Here is a 23308-nt window from a genome sequence, read left to right on the forward strand (position 1 = left end):
CCTTAGAGTATTGTTCGTCTGTATGGGACCCTTACCAGCTGGGTCTGATTCAAGAGATTGAGAAGGTCCAAAGAAGAGCGGCAAGATTCGTGACTGGTACATTTAGCCATTGCGAGAGCGTTACAAATCTCATAGAAAGTTTGAAGAGGGACACACTTGCAGATAGACGACGCGATAAACAGAAGGGGCCGTTCACGAAATTCCGAAATCAAATCTTCACCGAGGATGTAGAGCATATATTATTACCGCCAACTTTCAAATCGCGTAATGATCATCATTCAAAGATAAGGGAAATAAGAGCTCGTACTGAGGCGTTCAGACAGTCGTTTTTCCCTCGCGCGATCCGCGAGTGGAACAGAGGGCGGAAATATAACTTTGGCGCGAATTGTGCCCTCCGCCACACACCGCTTGGTGGCTAGCGGAGTATATATGTAGATGTAGATGTAGAAGTCCACGAATGGCTGCAAATGTTCTCCGAGTAGCTGAACATCGCCATTTCGAATCAATGATCGGTTGAGTTGGACCAGAATGGCTGGTGCATTCCACGCAAACGCGGCCCACACCACTATGGAGCTGCCACCAACTTGGACAGTGCCCTGTTGACAACGATTTGAGTCCACGGCTCCGTGGGATCTGCGTCAGACTCGAACCGTACCATCACCTCTTACCAACTGAAATCGGGACTCGTCTGACCACGGTTTTGCAGTAGTCTAGGTTGCAACCGATAAGGTCGCGATCCCAGGAGAGGCGCCGCAGGCGGTATCGTGCTGTTGGCAAGGCGCTCGCTTCCGCCCCCTACTGCCGTAGCTCATTAACGCCAAATTCCGCAGCACTGTTTCAACGGTTACTTTCGTCGTACGTCCCGCACTGATTTCAGCGGCTATTTCAGGCAGTGCTGCTTGTCTGTTAGCATTTTCAACTCTACGGAAACAACGTTAAGTGAAGGACGCTGGTCCCTACGTTGTCCGTGGTGAGAGGTAATGCCTGAAATTCGGTATTCTCGGCACGCTCTTGACACTGTGGATCTCGGAACACTAGCGATTCCCGAAATGCAATATCCCATTCCCTTAGCTCCAAGTACCATTCCGCGTTCAAAGCCTGTTAATCGTCGTCGTGCGGCCATAATCACGTCGGAAACCTCGTCACACGAATCACGTCAGTACAGATGACAACTCCTTCATTGCATGCCTTTTTATACCTTGTGTACGCGATTCTACCGCCATTCCACGACTTTTGTCACCTCATGTATAATGTCATACTGTAAATAGTTGTTTGCTTATCACAGCAAAGAGATTTAAGGGTGAGCCTCCAGGGCATCGAACAGCCTAGCGGGAGAGTAGTTTTTGAGGAAGGGCGCGGCAGATAGAGAGCGTGATGTGTAGGGTGGGCTGCCTGGCAGCCGGCGCCCAGGCGCCGTTCCCGCCGCCGCCTCCCGCCTCCCGGGGCCGGAGCCGATCGATGGCGAGCGCCCGCCTCCCGCCGCCTCCTCCCGGCCTGGACCCTCGTCCCGCTGCGCCGCCACGCTGCTCGTTTGTCAGATGCTGGAATATTCGCGCCCGCAGCCGCAGCCGCGCCGGGAGCACCTATATAGTCCCGCGCGCGCACTTCCGCGTCTCGGTGCGTAGTCGGCTAGTTGGCGAGGCGATGTAGGAGCGCAGTGCGAGTCGTGCGTGCGTGCGTGCGGCAGGGGCAGCGGACTGGGGCGCGCCGCACACCTGCTCTACCCCAACGCGGCCCGCGTCGATGCGTCACCGCCGCTCGGGGGCCTGAGTGAGTCTGGTGCGGGAGGCCGGTCTGTCCGTGTCGGCGAGACGACGCCCGCGACGGTGGAGGATGTGGTGAGCTGCCTGCCCCTGGGCAGCGCGCGCATCTGGGGCTACGAGGGCGGCTGCTGCGCGCGGCAGGGGCGGGCGTGGGCGGCGCGGGGGCGGCGGCGGCGGCCATGCGACGAGCCCGCCGGGCCCATGCGCCGCGTCCTCGCCACCTGTCGGGATGCCGCCTGGGACTGCTACGCGGTACGCCACGCACCCTCCGCCGTTTGCGTCGGAACACCACCGGTGGCCTGGAATCGAACGTACTCTAGCTGCGGTTTTACAGTTATAACACACCTCAGCAGCGAATATGGCAAAATACTGGTCCTTTGCACGATTCCTGAGGGGATTTTTCCACGCATGCAACGATTTATAATTAAATTGTGATCCGTCCCAGCATTGCACGAATAGTGTCAGTGGCCGGGCCTCTTGTCTGGCATAGTGGCCGTAAACTTTATACACAAACGTTCCACATGAAATGTTCTGTCTGTCAGTATAAACCGAATCAAAAACCCCCTACAGTAGTTCCACAGATTAGGTGTCACATACAGACAGTAAAACGCAGCCTGGGACTTTGTTCCGTACTAACCTATATTCTGTCTCTCTCTCTCTCTCTCTCTCTTTCTCTCTCTCTCTCTCTCTTTCTCTCTCTCTCTCTCTTTCTCTTTCTAACTCTCCCTCCTCCTCTCCTCCCCCCCCCCCATCTTAAACGTCTGCAGAATCATTTTAGTACGCGTTCATAAATTCTATGGACTAGAAGTGGTCATCAGGCAGATAAAATTTCAGTTCATGTTTGAAATTAATTTCATTATCCATTAAATTCTCTATAATTCTAGATAGGTTTTATGACTGAGTATTTCATTCTGACAAATGCAGATACTGGTGTTATAGTCAAAACTTCATTGATCAGGCATTGTTAAAACTCAGTCTGAAGGCTGAAATTCTTTCCACCAGTCTGTTTTTTTTTTTTTTTTTGTTTTACATTTGTGGTGTATTGTGCACTAACAGCTAGTTTCAAGATCTTATCTGATTTGTGGATAGCTGTTCCAAGACCGTGATCATACTGACGAACATGCTACGCACATCTGTGCTCGTCGTGTGCCTTTTGTTTTCTAAAAAAAACGAGGACAGTTTATCTGCATCTATTGTACATTTGAGAATCGACTTAGCTCGAAAGTAGTTAATAGTACTTGACAGAGTACTGTTTTAAAATAGCAGCCTGGTGGTAAGGATTTCATTATTCAAACTTATTGAGGCTGTGGTGCTCACTCTGAAGTAAATGACACACAATGCTTCTTATCATTTGGTGTCATATTCTTAGTTTTTAAGTGCACCCACCCAACTGCATTTTAACAATGTATGATCAGTGCTAGATTTGATTAATCTAAATATTTCAATCTGACTGGGTGACACACAAAAATAGCCAAAATAAAAGGATGTTGTAACATTAGTTACAACAGCCAGTTTGGTAGGTCATTGTCGTTCAAAAACAATTAAGTTTGGCTATAAATCTAAATAGTTTGGTTATAAATCTAAATATGTTTGATTATAATAGAAGGAAACATTCCATGAAGGAAAAATATACCTAAAAACAAAGATGATGTGACTTACCAAATGAAAGTGCTGGCAGGTCGACAGACACACAAACGAACACAAACATACACACAAAATTCAAGCTTTCGCAACAAACTGTTGCCTCATCAGGAAAGAGGGAAGGAGAGGGAAAGACGAAAGGATGTGGGTTTTAAGGGAGAGGGTAAGGAGTCATTCCAGTCCCGGGAGCGGAAAGACTTACCTTATGGGGAAAAAAGGACGGGTATACACTCGCACATACACACATATCCATCCACACATATACAGACACAAGCAGACGTATTTAAAGACAAAGAGTTTGATTACAGACAACTGACGACATTTTAAAATAATAAGACTAAACAGTCATGCTGGAATAAATGTGCCTCCTTGGTAACTCCCTACATGGATTCAAAGTACATTGAGAAATTATCCAGCAACTGTGGACACCATGGCAAGACAGAGGAAGAATTTGTGTGTGGATGTACAACTCCCTTCACGGTATACATTTTCCATAACTCTTACTACCGAGAGTTGGGGGGCTATTTTGTGCTGGTGGGCACAAAATTCTAAAATAAATCATTAATTGTTGTTGACTTTTATTAACAATATCTGTTTTAAATAGGTAGTAATATATAAGTAGGATTCATAAACTGAAATTATCTGTTATAACAATTTAGCGGTACCAATGCACTTTCCGCAATGCGTACAGAGAGGAGTGGTATTTTATGACCACCACAAAAAATTTTTAAAAGTGCAGATTTTGTTGATTGTCAATTAGTTTATTCACAACGTGCTTTTTACAGATACACTAAAAACAATAATTTTTTTTTCAGAGTTTTGAAGTATAAAGTACATGACAAGATTATAATATTTTCGAAAGGTCAGCAGAAGGTAAACCCTCCACCTCCACTTCCTGTCCTCCCCATTGATATTGTGAGGGTTAAGCAGCAATACTGATACCAAGATTTCAAATTGACCCATAATCAATTACCACCAAGCTGTCAGCCACATATCAGTTTATTTATTTAGAATTTTTTCTGCCACTTACCTCATTTTTCACCTCTGTCAATGATTTTTTGAGTAAACAAAATGCTGTGTACACTATGATTTGAAGTCCATGTTAAATAGTATATCCCTCTGTAACTGACTTGAGAGCCATTTCTAAGGTGAAAGGAAGTCAGTAGCATACTACCTCCAGACGAACTGTTCATAGTAAACCAGTGCAGTTTTCAAACTGCCCTTGGAACAGAGAACAGATTTAATTTTTGTTTTGTTATATGTATCATGAGAGTGGAATTTTGGTCAGTTCTGAAGAGATGACTAAAGGACTCTGGAAAGTACTCAGTTAAGTAATCCCTTGGCTCCATCAAACATGACCTGAAACTATTTCTGCTGGGAAACCTGCGCACATTGTCAGCTTTTCTTCAGGATGCTAATTTGTAGTTACAAGTATTAAATAACAAATCCAAAGATACAGTGTTTGATCCCCGGTGAGCCCTAGGGTTTTGTTGTGGTACATAATCTAGATATTCAGTCCTTACAATGCTTTGTGTATGTCTGACAAAAATCACGCTACACTCTGTTTCAGGCCACATGTTTAACTACAGATTGCCCTGTTATGATTCGGTGAACTTGTTAACAGGTCAGAAAAAACTAAAGAACATACCACTTTCTGTATGATATAGATTTCTGCTATTCTTGGCTGCAATTAATCATGATATACTAATAGTATATGCACTCACATTCTAGTCTTCTGTCCAGGTTATTAAGTTGTATGTTGGTACAAATGTAAGAATAAAAGTCTTACGTTTGCAGTTTCATTCCTGGTCTCTCTAGGCTTTTGAAATTAGACCAGCCGTTCCTGTTCTATTGACTGTAGAATAACATATTTAAAACAAAAAAGTTGTGTTTCAGTAATTCTGACTCATGCACCATTACTCAAGACATTTGATTGTTTTAATGTCCTGATATAGAAGTTACATGTTTTATGTGATAAATAGTTCTGCATATGATGGATCTTGTGTCATTTCTGAGAAATTATGCATAACATGATTCTAAGTGATTAATGAGAAAAATTTTAAGTGTGTTCTGATTACAGTCACTGAGCACAAGGTAGTACAGTGGTTAAACATTGGACTTCTGTTTGGGAGGATGTCGGTTCAAATCTCCACCCAGTCATCAAGATTTAGGTTTTCCATGATGTTCCTGAATCCTCAACAATCAAATGTTCCTCCTCAGGCTGAATTTAACATTGTAAAATTAGACCAGAAACTGCTACTTTGGGGAAAAACCTTTTTGCTGAAATTACAGTTACAACTTCTGTTATAACTACGCTGATTAGCTCACGTGTTATCTTGAAAATATTTGAACCAGAGTTACAAAACATGGACACATGATTTCCTTGTGAAAGCAGTAAACTGTGATAACGTATTGAAATGGGACAGGATGTTTTAGTTATCCCCTTTCATTTCTACCAATTACTCTCGAGTCCTTTAAGTTTTCTTTTAATTGTGTAGTATGCGTTACTTATGAAGAATGTTTAAGCTGACTTATTAAATAGTTGTATTTTAGCAACCTTTTTGATTTCCTTTGCCAGTTTATTACACAGTTTTATTCCCTGATAGAAAATACTGCTTTGGGTTTTTTTGTTTATTTTTTCTTGGTAAATGTAAACCCAAACTGGCTCCAGTATCAAACTAGTGGCTTTGTGCTGCAAGGAGAAAATGATTCTGTAATAATATAAACAAAACACATCATAGATCACCGGTTTGGCCAAAATAGGCCTTTTCCGGACTAAAATATGGAGTGTGTGACAGCTATCGCTAGCATTGAGACTGTGATTTGTATACAAAAATGGCTGTTTCTAACAGATTGCAGCCCATTGATATGTATATGTGTAACAAATGCTTCTTCATCTTCAATTATTTTATCAAACAATGGAAAATCCAAGAATGTAATCAGAAGGAAAGTAGCCACTCACCATATAGCAGAGATGCCGAGTCACAGATAGGCGCGCGCGCGCGCCCACACACACACACACACACACACACACACACACACACACACACACACACACACACACACAGAGTCACGCAAATGCAACTCTCACTTTTTTTGACATATCTCTGTTCAAAGTTCTTCTATTCCATCTGACAATTTTGTACATTCCTGTTGATTCTCTTTCTTTCTGAATTATAAAACTGAATTTTTGTTTCTGCTTTCAGAGTGGACTTTGTGCTGCAACAGAGATGGAATCTGCACGAGGTGGCAGCATTCGCATCCAGCATTTGACTGGCGCGACCGCAGGTGTGACTGGGGAGGGCAGGTCCCGCTTTCCCAAACTGGATGAATGTGCACACTTCCACTATGAGGCTGTTGAACTAGGCCCTCTGCAAGTGAGTTGGCAAACATTATGTGGTTATTTAGCAGAACACAATTCCAGCAAAACAGAATGTTACTACATTAGTTCGGTAACTGTGAATGAAAATTTAAATCGTAGCATCTCACTTGGACTAACTGATAAACAGGAAATTTCAGAACCCGTTATTTGTGAAATAGTGAGTGTGGTTTGTTTTTTATGTGTATGCTCTACATATGTGTAAATAGGCAGTGCTACCATCAGGACTTTGAACTGGACTAATAATATGTATACAGATGCTTTTAACTTATCTCCGATGAAATTTTAAGAAAATAGTTTGTTTTTTATTTTGTTAGAGAAAGTTATGTCTTCTGAACACTATTTAACTTTATTACACATAACTGTTCAGTAATAAAAAAGAAAAAAAGAAGGGGTAATGATTTATGACATTGACCATAGTAGACCGAGTTACCAGTTGTAACATTTTGTGTGAAAATGTTTCAGAAACAGTATTTCCTTGATAAAAAAAAATTAAGTTAGAGTACTAATGGATCTTCCGTTCACTGCAGTGTGTGTAATTTGTTATTATACTTGCAAAAAGGCACTTTTCACCTCTCCGTTCTAAGTGGTATATCTGTTTTAGTTCATGGATTCAAAATTCCATATTTATGGCACTTGTTAAATTGTTAGTGCTTGCACCTCAGCTGTTTGAATTTTACTCCATGCATTTCCTTTCAAGAAATTAACTGTGCCTAATGAAAGTGTAAGTCCTACATATTCTCAAAAATTATTAATTGTCAGTAGATATTTTTACTTCTGCTTGTACATACTTCCCTGAAAACCACTGTGAAGTATATGGCAGGGGGTACTTCCTGTTGTGCCACACACAAAGATTTCTTCCCATTTCATTCTCAGGTGGAGGACAGGAAGAATGTGCAGTGTTACATGGCTTTATGCTTAATTACAGACTTACTATTTTATCAGTTGATTTGTTTTCACCACATAACGCCTGCTGTTTACGTCCTTCTTTGTTGCTGAGTGACGCTGCAACTCTTCCTTTCCTATATCTTTACTACTTTTTATCTATATAAATGATGAACTATTGGTTTTGCCATTTAACAACTTAATAACTGTTGAAGTATATACACAGGCATCGGGTCCCACCTAATGTGTCACTCGCCTATACGTTTTACATGAACCTTTGAAGACTTGATCGATCTGTTTACAAAGAGAGGCAGAATATCTCTTCCTTTGACGTTGTCCAACAACAACCTAGGAAGCTCGACGCCCTCGCGGCCCAGGCTCTTCCATGGCTCGCGGTAGTTTGCAGCATTCGTTTTATTCCTTGCCCACTTGCCCCTACGTCGAACTTTCGTGGTGATCGTTGGGCAACATCTTCCACGTTATCTGCAACATAAATAAACTTTCTTCCCACAGTATTTCTGAAAACCCAAAAACAAACTTAAAGAACATAATAATAATAATAATAATAATAATAATAACTATTCTTACAATTATTCGTATAAGTCTTGGTCAATTTAATGAGGGATGGGACAGGCCTAAACCTTTTGACACCACAAATGGCTGCTTTTGCACTCCCTACACCACAACATAATAACATTCAAATTAACACAAAACATCAACACCACACAGGAACAGACAACAAAACACTATGTATTTGGTAGCACTGAGTAGGATGAACTAAAACAAATAGTACAAAATCACAACATACAAAATATTAGAGGAAGTATAGATTACAGAGCACACAGATTATACAATATGCACGAACAATCAACACCAAGGCATCATATGCGAAACAGAAAACTACACCCTGGACAGACAAAGAAATGAGACTAAAATGAGATGTGAGTGGGAAATGAAATCTCTACCAGCAACTGTGGATTCACAGAGACAAACAGACTCAAATTGCTGCACTGTGTATAGACAAGCGAAGGACATTTTCAAACAAACACTACTACAGACCAGGAAGCAACATTGGGAACAATTCATGCCTACCCTCCCCCTCCCCCCCCTCCACACACACACACACACACACACACACACACACACACACACACACACACACACACACACACACACACACAACAGAACGTTTGGGGGGAAAAGATACTCACAGACAAAAATAAGACCCCACTAGAATTAGGTACACTAAGGCAGGACGACAGGACAAAGACAAGAGGGTGGAGAAGTTCAGTATAATTCCTGCTGAATAAATTACTACCTGAAAATGTCACGAACGCAGACACACCACAACAAACAACACCGAAAGATGAACTACATGCACCATACAACATGGTTGCCGTCATTACGTCACCTGTCCATTAGCTCAGGGAGATGTTGCAGTAGCGATAAGAGAGTTCAAAGCTAAAAAAGTGCTGGGGCCAAATGGCATCCATTCAGAGGTACACAAAACACTGTCACCACAGATCACCCCATATTTAACAGAAGTACGTAATGACGCCTAAAGACTAGGCAGGGTGCCTACAGTCTGGAAAACCTCGGGTGCTGTGATCATAGAAAGATCCGTGGACGGACCAATGTGTCTTATAAACACAATGGCTAAGGTTCAGGAGAAGCTGCTGTGCAGCTGACTGCAGGCCCACAGAGCTCTCCACAGCCTTAGCCTTAGCCTTAGCTTTAGACTGGGAAAATCCATTGATGACACAATTAATCAAGCACTCGGAATTGCTACAAATACACCAAATAAATATGCCGTAGCAATAATGATAGACATCACAGTGCCTGTGACAACCTGTGGTGTGCAGCACTGTTTGCGAGGTCTGACAATTGGAAGTACTCCACTCCCTATATAATAATCAGGAGCATGACCAAAGGATGCCCACAGGGATCAATTTGTGGACCCATCTTCTGGGACATCACTAGTGAACCCTTCCTAGAACTCGTGGATGTAGACAATAGGACTGATGGAGTTATTGCCTACACAGGCGACCTACTGGTATTAGTTTCTGCTAACAGTAGAGCCCACCTAGAAGAGGAAGCATTCACACAATCACAAAGTGGTGCACAACAAACAAGCTCCAGATAGCAGGCCACAAAACAACATATACTCTATTGAAGGGTCTATTGAAACTGGATCCTTCAACACAGGATGACTGCAACATGCTATCTAGGAGAACACATAGAAAAAAGTTAAACTTCCGTGAACACATCAGAATAACTACAGACAAGGCAGAAAAAGTACTACACAAACTGACAAGGCTAAATTCAGGGCAATACAGACTACCCTTGTCAGTAATCAGAACGTACCACTGTGCATTCTTTGAATCATTACTCAATTTTGTGGCAAGTACATGGGCAAATTGATTAACCCTTGCCACTAACAGAATGGTGGTAGGGTGGGGCAGAGAGGTGTCCATCCTAGACTATTGAGAGCTTTCAGCACCACATCAGTCAGAGCACTATGCATGGTGCTCAGAATCTACCTGATTGATTTCACCATCAGATATCGGGCTGCACAGTACTGGTTAAAGATGGATAAACTAGACCAAGTTAGCCAAATAACCGGTGTACCGTTAAATACCAAGTGTCAGCTTAAACTCTGGGAAATGGAAGCCTGACAGAATGAGTGAGGCACAAGTGATAAGGTAGAGAGAGTCCATACATTCTTTCTGGATGTATCGGAATGGTTAGTAATGAAACGTGCCTACAGAGCTGTGGCATGGTTAACTTTGTAACAGGACACGGACCTTATCCCATGCAATTGAACTGTGTATGTCTGATGCAGAGACCTATTTGTACTTGTGAGGAGATGGGATCTCCCGATCATACTGTCCTATTCTGCAACAATTGGAGACGCCTCAGGGACACAATACAAGCACACAACATTTACGCTGAGCACAACTATACGATACGCCTATGAAATAAAACGGAATGGACACCGTTAAATACACTAACAGACAAGATTTCAAAGGCAATACACAAAGAATACCCCCATACATGACCGTACAGAAGACAAGACAATATGCAGCAGGATAACAGACTCTGTAGGGTGGATAACGACACACAAGGTGACACAGAGAACAAAGAGGCAGATGGTGCAGACGACTGCACATTGAGTAGTTAGACCGCTACTCATCAGACTTTGGATTACATGCTCCTGGAAGTTGACAAGTTTATTGGTAAAATCTCTGGGCTGTCTTTGTGATAAGGAAGAACTTAACAGATAAACAGACCACTTTATAAATGAACCCTGCAGCATCAGTCAATACTCCCACACAATCTGCTTATGATGTATTCGGGGTCTTCATAATTTCTGATACCTTTTAGAAAATTATTTTTCCAGAGATAGGTATCATGTGTTTCTTTTTATCTTGTATGAAGGGAATGAACCATAGCCTCAAATTCAAGGTATTTCCTGCTTTTGACAGTCAGTGGGATTTCCTTGATAAAGTTGCAGTTTGAAGCTTGTTCTCCAATGCTGTTCAATGTAGTTTATGAGACGTGTCCAAACCATACTTTTTCCAGCTTCTCTAATAGATCCACTCTTCACGTAATGAATAACTACTAGTTTAAATTTTGCATCATGACTGCGTCAAATTCCAAAGTTTGTTGATAATATTCTTTTGGTGTTGCCACTCATTGGTCAAGACTATGAGAGCAAGCTGAACAGTAATGTATAAGAATTATTAATGTGAAAACTCTTAAAGCTTTTTAAATAAAACAAGTGTTATTAACTTACTACATCTTTTTTCTTCAAGTCTGTATATTTGCAGCCCTCTGCTGTTGAAGGGCTCTGAATTACAGCAGGGAACATAGTGGAATGTAAAGTAACTATGTCAGTGTGTGAGAAACAGTGTGCTGTAACCGAGTTTCAAATTTGAGGAGTTTGTCCATACATGGAGCACCACCTCCTTCAACATGACAATGCATGAGTGAAATGACATCAGCAAAAATCTGACACCTTGCCTTCACTGTCATCGATCATCCTCCATACAGTCTTGACTTGACCCCCAACTGATTTTCTTCTATGTTCAAAGTGTAAAAAATGCCTTTGAGGACTTCACTTTGATAGTGATGAAGTGGTGCAAGCAGAGGTGAGGTGGTTTGTGGCTTTGTCTATTAACAAAGTCAAACATCCTACAGTTATGATATCAACAAACTGGTCTGTGGTTGGGAGGAATGTGTTCATCATCAGGGTGACTATGTTTAGAAATATATATGTAGACGTAAGGAACAAAGGAGTAAAATTTTAATAGACTTACTGTTAGTTTTTTTTAAAAAAAAGACTACTTTAAGAGTTTTCACGAAACTTGTGGAGGCACCACTCTTCAGCACGCCCTCGTTTTACTGTGTAGTTAGAAAAAAACTATGATCGTCCTGTTCTGTAAAATAATCACTACCTACATGAACATCAACCATTAAATGTGTTTCTTCATATGTAACAATTAATTTCCAGATACTAGAGATATTATTGCTCCAATTTGAACCAAGGAATGAGTCCTACAGTTAAAGTTTTTATGATGCAGAAATGTATCAGTATTTGTATGGTTGCGCACATAAGCCTCACCCAGATTTTCATGGCTGAATTTTGGGGAAAATGCGTCTTACATTTGGGTCATGAAAATGTGAATCATACCCACTTTTGACAATAAACAAGTCAAAATATCACTGAAAATATTTTTAACTATGTGGTTGCACAAAAATTGAGAGATTATAAGAGTACATATAGATCTTGCTGTAATATGATGATTTCACCCATACAAATGCTGTTTAGTGTGTATGTATTTGCTCTGTGGCTTTTTTTCATGGGAAATTTTTTGATACAAATAACAAATAATCGCTAAGCAGGTCAACTACGCTGAGGATGAAAAAATCATTCAACTAGTTGTTTGATGAAGGTGACATGTTAATATTGATTCCTTTGCACTTGGACAAAATATTCACAATGATTTGCATGTAACACATGCCACATAAGTGAAATGAATAAAAACAAGAAATGCTAAACTGCGGGGACTGATGACCACCGATGTTAAGTCCCTTAGTGCTCAGAGCCATTTGAACCATTTGCTAAACTGCAATATGATATGGTGATCTTATTATGTAGGCAGAAAGCAACAGAGAACATTAACATTTAAATGCTGATTGGATGCAGTTATAGTGAAGGAAAAGTACCAAGAATCTCATTAAATACAAGCAACACTGTGAAACAAGAGAGTAACCTCAACTTAACAGTTTCACTCTTTCAGTTCTGTTGCTCATAGTATACAGCTCGTCTTTCTGCAGTTATATTTTTAAGAGTTCTGTTGCCGGGTGGCTAGTGGTCTACTTCTTGTGATCATTTTTAAAAAATGTTTTCAGTTGTTTCTGAATCATCTCATGGCATGGAGAACCTGTCCTTAACATTCTTGGAGCATACTGATAGTCATTTTATCACCAAAAATTATCCTTGCAAGTTAGTTCTACAATTTAAGTGAACACTATAGAGACTGTACATATCATAATTAATGGAGAGTTACCTTAATTCTTTCCTGTGATCCTTTTCCATCATACACTGAACTAGCATGCATGTTCTAAAAATGTGGAAGGAGAGACAATGTCTTTCAGTGCTCCCTCATATATGTGTGCACCCATATCTAATTCCTTTACTGCATGTAAAACCAACCACACCATGTTACATTACACATGAAAATATGAAAACCGGAAAGGACTACAGCTCAGTTGTGTACTCGGTTAGCTAGTTACATCCATGTACCATTGACCATAATTCTGACTGCTTGTGATTATATTCAACAAGTTATTTTCACAGTGGAAAACATGGATGGCAACAGGCTGACCATTTATACGATTCCATAAGTTACTCTTCTGTACATACAGTGATTTGTATTTAACTGTGTTCTCAATAATGGTGTATTGAGATGGAAGAATTCAACTGATTTTGGTTGCTATTAAATCTACATCTGATCTGATAAAAGTTAGTCATATTTCACTGTCACTTGTGGAATAACCCAGCTTCACTATGCAACAGTGACTGTGTGAAATAAGCAGTGACTTCCAAACATTCAATAATGATAGCAAAGCCTGATGTTAGCAGTTCTATATATTGAACAGTTATTATACAGTCTCCTGTTGTTACCTTACAACACTCTTGTAAAAGTAGTATTTTCTTACAAGGGGGATTAATCTCTGTTCATCTGGAATTTTTTTGGGGCAGTATACATTTCATTCTTGTAGTATACAATATTCAGTACCTTTTAATTAATACATAAATGCCCCTTTGTGCCTGTCAGAATGGAAGATACATTTTCTGCCTTGCTGCTTGGTATCAGATGTAACCACAGCTCAAGTATCTGCCAGCAAAAAGCTGCCATTGCTTGTGAGGACCACTTAGTAGATAAAAAAGTGAGCACAGATGTCTCTGAGTTTCCCAGACAACCAACAGTAGCGTATAGTTGTAAGATATGTTAAGTGCACAGAGGAGCAGCTGCATGTGCGTCGTGTGCTTTCTTGATAAATCTAATAATTTCAAGATCATTTTTGGCGTAGGAATAAAGCTACTAGTTGTTTCTTTGGCATTGCTTCACTCACACAGTTAGATGCTTCTTTGGGTAACTCCTTTGATGTATTTTAGTTTCAGTTCAGCTATTCAAGGAGATTTTATATTAATCTTGTTTACTTGTAAGGTTGCCTTTGGATATTAACGTGCACTAGACTTCTTGCATGTGGTTATTCAGGCTGAAGATATTGTTGAAATAATTAGACAGGATTATTTGTAAACATGTGAGTGACAGTTGAAGTACTGGCTGCAACTGAATGAAGTATTTTCAAGATATGTTGGTTTCTGGAGGTTACTGTAGTATAACACATGGATTTGTTAGATGATGGTCTCTTCAGTATTCAATTTTTGGATGATGCTTTGAGTAATAAGCAAACTATTGAGAAAATGATCAATAAATAATGTTGCATTGTGCTTTTACATTGTGCTACTTGAGTCCTAATTTTATTCCTTTGTATCTGCTAATGCACAATGTGTGGAATAGTCATTTATTACTGTTCACATGATGATGTATTTAACATTTATGTAGACTTTTGTGTGAAACTGTTAGAGATCTGGTATGTAACACTCCATAAAGAATGTAATTTTCTTTGCAGATCTGTCTCTATGAGGAAGAACTAAAACCATTATGGAGTGAAGACTCTGAGAATAAATGGTGGCATGTGTCAGTTACATCGCAGGGAAAGAGCTGGGTAATACGACGTTCCTATGACAACTTCCGTTTGTTGGATCAGCAACTGCATCGATGTATATATGACAGAAAATTCTCAGGCCTTCCTGAGCTTCCTCCTGAGGACAATGTTCCTGGCACAAATCATGAAGTAAGTTAGAAGGAAACTGCAGTAAAACTTTTCATTTCTGACCTTTTCTTTTCAAGCAGCCTGTCTGTCTTTTTGTGGTAATTTGTTGTAAGTCAAATTCTTTCTGGGAGTTCAACCATTTGTAGTTGTTTATATCCCTTCCCCTCTCCCACACACGCACACACACACACAAACACCCTGTTACACCATGATATACGGCTATTCATAATATATAATTATGGATGACTAAAATACAAAAATATCTAGAATAGGTGAATGTATTTCTCTTGCCTTATTCTTCTTTTGTTTTTATTGTATTTTTCTTTTCTCTTTCACTGTGTACTAATTCAGAGAATAAAGAAAAGATTTTCTCTTTTTATGTTTAGCTTCACATAGTATATTTTCATGCAGTGTAAAATAAATTCATTGGGGATGATCTGAAAGTTACATTATTCTTGAAGAATCAAGTTTCCCAAGATTAGTTGTAATTCTTTTTGTTACTATTACTGGTTTCAACAGATCTATGCTGTCTGCTATGTGACTTTCAGTGTTCCAAAAAGCGTGTACATCTAATAATGTTACAGGAGCTGATGATGATAGCGTAGCTCTGTCGAAACTGGTAATAGTAATAAAAAGAATTACTAGCATTGGCAAACTTGATTCTTCAAGAATAACATTATGTACCTGTGAATAAAACAGATTTTATACAGATTGGTGACTAGCACATTTGTAAGAGGTTGTGGGGAAACTGTCTGAAAACTACATCTACACTTCTTGGTGCATTGCCACTTGGTGGAAGCAAAACATGTCTCAATTTTCTTCTGCAATTTATTAAATTGCTAGCAAACCAGGCAGTGCTTTGCAATTGCTTGGTATGTATGGGAAATGTATATAAATCCTAATCTTCCTCTCCTCCCTCCTGCTGTTCTCATCACTTCCTTCCCACTGTCTATGTCTGTTTCGTTAGTCCTCCCACACCTCACTGTCCTTCTCCTCTTCTCCCTTCTCTCTGATCTTGAGCTTTGTTTCTTCTTATTGGAAACAAAATCTTAGTTGGGAACTGAAGTCCTGTTCAAATGAGTTGGTAAACCTGTTAGGATAATTATATACAGGGTATGAGGGAGACCTCTTCAGCTGGTGGAACACTGAGGATAGTAGCTTCAGTGCATAATTTTAATCTGTGAATAAGTAGGATTAAAAAGTTTTGCACCAATCGGATTCCATAGTAGTATTCTAAACATAAATCAATAAAGCTGAAATGTAACGCTCTTCTTTTCTATTGAAGGTGACTGTGAGGAAGAAAATAAAACAAGCACATTGTTGTGAATACAATTTTTGTTTAAAACTACACATAAGGAGAAAGGATGTACACAGGAGAAACAATTTGTCTATTGGTTTACATACCATACAATGTAGTTAAAACTGACGGCGAGAAAGAAAACTAAACAGCACATTTTCACAGCACAGCATAGCATTTTCTATATCACAGTTGGTTTTGATGGAAAATCTGTACATCGTTGTTTTTTTTTAAATGTAGCCCATGTCTGTCTGAATGTTTATTAGATTATCATGTAAAAATTTTAAATAAATCAGTCAAGAACTTTTCAAGATTTTTGGTAATGACATTAAATAACATCTTGTCTTCATATAGCAATATAGATGAAATGAATTATGAGTACAGTTCATGCACCAGATTAGAAGTGTGTGTGTGTGTGTGTGTGTGTGTGTGTGTGTGTGTGTGTGTGTGTGTGTGTGTGAGGACAATGTCCAGTTTTATACATTTATAATTTAGGTGGGTAGTTTTACATGTCAGATGAAGAAATAAGACCTTTTTGCTTCCCACTTGGTTGGTTTACAGCTCTTATTTACTCTTTTTATTGTTGGCAGTAAGAATTGTATTGAATGTTTCATACCTTGTCCACAGGAAAGCACACGCCAGTTGCTGTCTGACTATCTGCTGCGCTTCTCACAGTTGGCAACAAGTACAGTCAATTGTGGGCCAGTGCTCAACTGGCTTGAGCTAGACAATAGAGGCCATCGACTATTGGTACCTGATGGGGACAGCTGCCCCATTAACACACCAGCTGTGGCAGCAGCCTACGCAATTCGCCGATATCAGGCTCAGGCTGGTGACGAGATTTCCTTTGAGGTAAGTAATCTGTTCAGATATCCTGCTCTCTATTTGTTATTATTTACTCTATACATTACAAACAGAAGCCAAATCTGACAAAAAGGAGTTTTGAAACTGTTTCTGATCCTGTCAGTCAGAACGCTTCTTCCTCCAACTTTGTACTTTCTATTATTCCACTGTCACTAGTATAAATTTCACAGCAGAAAATAGAAATTGCATCAGAGTTAGTAGTTATATAAATTCAGTTTTTATAACGTAATAAGGCAGGCAGTTCATCTGAGCTGTATATAATCGTTCTTGTGCCTCTGTAAAAGATTGTGAAAAAATCAAAATCTGCTAATGTAATATAAAAAGTGGGTAGACTTCTTGTGCAGGTTTATTCACTTTGCAAAAACTTGTTTTATAACCCTATTATTTATGTATCCCAAGACATTTTTCTGGCATGAAGCTTGTCATTTGCCTATGGCAATGTCTTACCTGTGTGAAAAGTGCCATGTTGCACTGTGTTCAGATTACATAATAAACTTGTGGTATTTAGTTTGTTAGCTGTGAGGCAGATGAGATTAAATATTTTGCTGCTCTTCCCATTCTAGAATCTTGGTTGTAAATGGAGATAGCTATGTAGAAAAAATAATCCCATAAACAATATGTTGTGGAAAAGAATAGCAACCTTAATAAAAGTAATACTAGGAGTAAAAATAGCCCCCACATCAACAAGTTATCCTTACTATTGCAAAGAAAGGAGCGCAGTATGCAGCTGTAAAAATATTTGACCACTTTTCTTGTGAATTAAAAGTTTTAAAAACATATTGAAAGTATTTCTGCTTGCAGACACCTTCCATTTCGTAACAGAATTTCATTTAGATAATATCTGTAGTGGCTGGATTGCATTTATGAAGCTTTACTTTAGATTAAAACAGAAGTGAAAATTCAATTATGTAAATAGGCAGCTCATAGCCATGTTATAACAGAATAAATGTATTATTTATGAATCCACTGCCATGTTTCACATTATTCCAAGCTGTCCCAAAATATAATCCACAGAACATAGAGATAATTGACTGCCTCAGCAGAAGAGTGATGTTTGATTTGATTTGATTTATTGAGCACCCATTTTATCATGTACAATGATATGGGATGTACTTACTACTGAAGATATAATAACAGCAAGAGTAGAATTGGCAGATACAAAATTTTAATATATATTTAGTTTTTGTAGGTCCCCTAAATTCCTTCATCAGGGCAAAGAAAATGGAAAAAGGGAAGCTTATATACACATATGTTGTAGACAGACTAACTAACTGAAAATCTTAGCTGAGGAGACACACAAGATTAAAATGGAGCGTCAGGGCATAATTCAATGTCCGTTGTGTTCCTGTTAATTTTCAGTAAGTGAGCTGTTTTTATATTGTTATTCCTGTTCATTCTCTGTGCCCTGTATGTCCCCTGAGTCGAAATTTCAAGTGATGTTTTTTGGCTTCAGCATCTGCATGCAGAGTGTGGTTTTTTTCTCTTTATTTTGAAGAAGGATTAATATGAAGTTGGAAGTTTGACATTTAACTACATTTTTAAGTTTGTGTATCTGTCACTATTATTTGAATATAATAGAGGGAAACATTCCACGTGGGAAAAATATATCTTAAAAACAAAGATGATGTGACTTACCAAACGAAAGTGCTGGCAGGTCGACAGACACACAAACGAACACAAACATACACACAAAATTCAAGCTTTCGCAACAAACGGTTGCTTCATCAGGAAAGAGGGAAGGAGAGGGAAAGACTAAAGGATGTGGGTTTTAAGGGAGAGGGTAAGGAGTCATTCCAATCCCGGAGCTTAGGGGGAAAAAAGGACAGGTATACACTCACGCGCGCACACACACATATCCATCCGCACATACACAGACACAAGCAGACACGTCTGGCAACAGCGCATGGAGGCCTCGATGGTCACCCATCCAAGTGCCGACCATGCCCGACAGCACTTAACTTCGGTGATCTCACGGGAACCGGTGTATCCACTGCGGCAAGGCCATTGCCCAAAAATGAACCTCTAAATACTGAAATTATAAAGCTCTCAAGAAAACTACTTTTTGCACTTCATTTCACACTTAGTTAACTTTTCTATTACAATACTTGCTTATGAACTACATTTGACATTATATTATTTAGTGAGTAGGTATATAAATTCTTTAGTTTTATCAGAATTGTGTAAATTTATCATCTACAAACTGCTGCTCCAACAGGGTTCTAACTATCTCATTGTTGTGTATCTGCCTAAAGTATATCATTAATGCCTGATGTGCTTTACTAGCCTCATACAGTATGTCCTGATAAACAAACTGCAAACTTGGAAAAAGTGACATCTCTGACCACAGCACCGCATAATATTATCATTTAATCTGCTATTTGTCATATGCAGATGGAAGCCATGAAATACCTTACCATTTTATGCCTTTGCTATGTGTTACAGATTGGGGACATGATTTCTGTGATTGACATGCCACCTCCAGAGGAGTCAGTATGGTGGAGAGGCAAGCGTGGTTTCCAAGTTGGCTTCTTCCCTAGTGAGTGTGTTGCAGTAATCGGTGATAAGGTCCCTCACGGGTTGCCTATTCCACAGCAGCAACAGCAGCAGCAGCCGCCTCCACAACAGCAACAGCAGCAACAAATAGAGCAGCAGCGACAGCAACCTAGTAAACCTGTATTGCGGAAGCATGGAAAGCTCATTGCCTTCTTTCGCTCTTTTATTCTGGCACGTCCATCACGTCGCCGGCTTCGTCAGTCTGGTATCCTCAAGGAACGAGTGTTTGGCTGTGATCTTGGAGAACATCTCCTTAACTCAGGACATGATAGTGAGTCTAATTGTTTGTTTTCTTGAAACTGTGCTGTTTTGAAAGTAGTAAATGTAATCTTGATATCTACCTAGTCCTTAGTATCTAAGCTCTGCTAACATGATTGATACACTCAGAATCCCATATTGTAAGTTAATTAGTTATCCCTTGTTTCACAATTATGACAGATATTAGCAAAATACTGGTAGAGGGTGGACCTTAACTACCTCTGCCAATAACCCTCCCCTCCACCCTTCTCCCCCTGCTCTCTCTCTCTCTCTCTCTCTCTCTCTCTCTCTCTCTCTCTCTCGTTTGCACACAGATGATACTTCATACTGAGTGTTCAGTGGGCACATAAACAAGATGAATAAATGTTGCTAAGCTTCCAGGCAAGTTCTCCTTCACAGCTCGCAGAATACACATACCTCTGCAGACCTGAATTATTCCAGTTGATTGCGTTATAGTGGCACTGCAGCTAGCCTAGCTCAGGAAATCCCTTTCCCTAATAGAAATAGTACTAAAGAAACAAATTTCCATGACACAGGCATCCCTGAACCAACTGTGCTCCCTCTAAAAGATACTTTTATCATCCAGTCCCAGTTATCTACACACCATCTCCCAAATTGAAACCCTTGCTCCACCAACAACTGGAAGAATGCTCCGGAAACTGGCATCCTACTCCCACCTTGGAGTACTGCTAACCAGTGATACCTATCCTACTCCTAGTGAATAACCCACCCCCCACCCCCCATTGTCATCCTGCCTTGCTGACCTTTCCCTATACATCCCCCAAAACTGCCAATATCGAACACTGCCCCCCCCCCCCCCCCCAAAAAAAAAAAAAAAAAAAAAAAAAAAATTGTTTAACTACCAAAAACCTTAATTCTGAAGGTATTTCAATTCTATCTAATGTCCTTACCTTCAGTCAAACACCTAAGTTCAATCAAGCTGAGCTCATCAAAGACCTACTATTCCTTGTCTCACAGTTGAGCTGCATTGCTGGTATGACGGGATAATGTAGCTGTGTATTGCATTTGCTTTGAAAATTACTTGTTTGAAAGCTAAGTGTAATTTTACACCTTAGTTTATGTGTCTACAAGCTGCACAACGAGATGTTGTCTGTGGTTAAACAGGTATTTATAAAGAAATGTTATTACCAAAACTCATTATTCGTGCATATGTGCCACCACTAAAGTTTTCTATTGGAGGTATTCAGGTGTGAGCCACTTGTGGCCCAGCAAACTGTGCAGTTTGGAGGGAAGCAACAACAATGCCAAGTTTTGAGATGATGGAAGCAGCTGAAAGAATACATGTCACTCACAGCTGACCTGTTTACTTAAGGAAAAACAGTTTGTGCAACCAAGTAGCAAACTACAAAATAATTTCACTACAGTTTGCAGTATGCTAAGCACAGAAAAGATCATAATTGTTTTGGTGTGTATTAAGAGCCACAAATCTCCTGTAATATGTCTCTATAAACAACTTTCCAAGACTTCTTGTTATCTGCATATATGTAGAGATTTCCGGCTCTCGATACACCCGAGCAGCCAATGTAGAGCAGTCCATGTGAAAAACATGGTGTGCCCAGATGAATACCCGCCATTTTTAACATTTGTCCTTGGCTCTTATCTATAGTGATCAAGAAGGCCACTTTCAAAATAAACTGCAAGCACATGAACTGGAAAGGCAAGTTTGTTAGGATGATGAGAATTAATGATATGGATACTGTCTCTCCTTTGGCTCCGCTTGTGATGATGATCGCCCGTGTGAAACAATTTCACAGCATTCTGACATGTAACCTAGTGCCATTGCACAATCTTGGTGCATTCAAGTTATGCATCAGTATGACAGGCACACCCACCTTCAGCTCCAGCTTGTGGAACAGCATCCTCAACAGCTCTGATGAGTTTAGGAACTCTACAGAGTATGTAGCAGAGTTGTCTCTTGCCATCACTTTATCAGGTGACATGTAGATGGTCACCTCACCAGGTACTTGATCAACAATTTTTTTGTTGGTGTGATTCATTCTGGAGTGCCAGAATTGCTCTGTCACATAACCAATTCATATTGCTCAAATTTTGCTGTAAGCTCAGAAAAACCTCATATCAGGTTATCTCCTGAGCTTACAACATTGCAGCAGAGGTGCAGTCTTTCTGTATTTGGTCACAGTGAGGAAGACTTGAGGCACATGGTGAGGCAGCTGCCAAGTGCCTCATTTGATGACCAGCAGCATCTGTCGGAAGTCTCCTGTGAGCAAGGGAAGTACTCAACCCTTCAACATTATGTTACTGCTGACTGTAAGCTTTGATTGAGTGCTTCGATTGCACACTTGTGTGACATTGAGCATTTTTCCCACATGATCAGTTTGCACTGATGCAACAGTGGTGTGACCACTGCTCTTGCTTATAGTGCAATTGGACATTTTCTCACTCGCGAGATTCAGCAGAAGCTTGAACACTGAGTGGGTAGAAGAAGAACTACTGCTGAACAAGGTTGCAGCTATCCTTGTGGAACTGCACCAGTAGCAAATTCAACAAGAATATCTTGCCCGTACACTCCCACCCTGCAGGTGTGTCCCGGAAATAGAGACCCCCTTCTCCACTTACCACATGAGTCACGTTTTATTAAAAATATGCTTTTGATCTTGAGCTCTCAAGGCTACGGTATCATAACTGAGCTCCCTGAGGAAATCGGTGGACAACTATACTGCTTGTTGTGGGGTGGGCATGCCAAAATCAGACAGCTGTTTTCCCACCATTGAGAAAACTTTGTCCTCAATAAGTTTCAGCACTTTGATGACATATGAGTCATCAGTGGCCTGTGCTGTCCCTTGGTACTGATGTGTGATCTCTTCTGATAATGCAGTTTTATATTTATTCCAAAATGTCTTTAGGTTTGAGTGTCCACAGGTGCTCGACATGATAGTGAAGAGCTCTCTAAATTTGACGAATGACCGGCACAGTATGGCATCCTCCATTGTAGTGTCCCAGTGGCCGTCGTCATTGAAAAGTCCCATTGCCTCACATTCTTTCTGGAATGTGGGTTTTCCCTGCTCATCAACTTTTTTGAGGGCCTGGAAACTGATGGGGCACCAGACATGCATCAGCAGTAAATGCACACAATAACACTCAGTGTGTATTGCATGCACGATGTATATTCTGTAGGTAGCTGATGCCTTCACACATTGTCGGCCTTCAGTTGCGGTGCCCTGCACATGATGCTTCCATTCTTTCCATAACACATTCTATGTGTAATATTTTGGCATT

At 40.2% G+C, this 23308-nt stretch overlaps 1 protein-coding gene and 1 pseudogene across 1 annotated transcript in view; one reads left to right on the forward strand and one right to left on the reverse strand.

Moving 5' to 3' along the window:
• Nucleotides 1-23308, forward strand: part of LOC126101584 (GTPase-activating protein CdGAPr) — a 169815-nt gene that overhangs the window by 74326 nt on the left and 72181 nt on the right. The window contains exons 2-5 of the mRNA XM_049912238.1: nt 6611-6781; nt 14875-15099; nt 17003-17227; nt 19682-20063. Of these exons, the coding sequence (XP_049768195.1) occupies nt 6635-6781; nt 14875-15099; nt 17003-17227; nt 19682-20063 (979 nt within the window). The 5' untranslated portion in view covers nt 6611-6634. The remainder of the gene's footprint in view (nt 1-6610; nt 6782-14874; nt 15100-17002; nt 17228-19681; nt 20064-23308) is intronic.
• LOC126102306 (5S ribosomal RNA) lies at nt 19131-19248 on the reverse strand (annotated as a pseudogene).

Source organism: Schistocerca cancellata, chromosome 9, assembly GCF_023864275.1.
Source record: "Schistocerca cancellata isolate TAMUIC-IGC-003103 chromosome 9, iqSchCanc2.1, whole genome shotgun sequence".
Classification (NCBI taxonomy): Eukaryota; Metazoa; Arthropoda; class Insecta; order Orthoptera; family Acrididae; genus Schistocerca; species Schistocerca cancellata.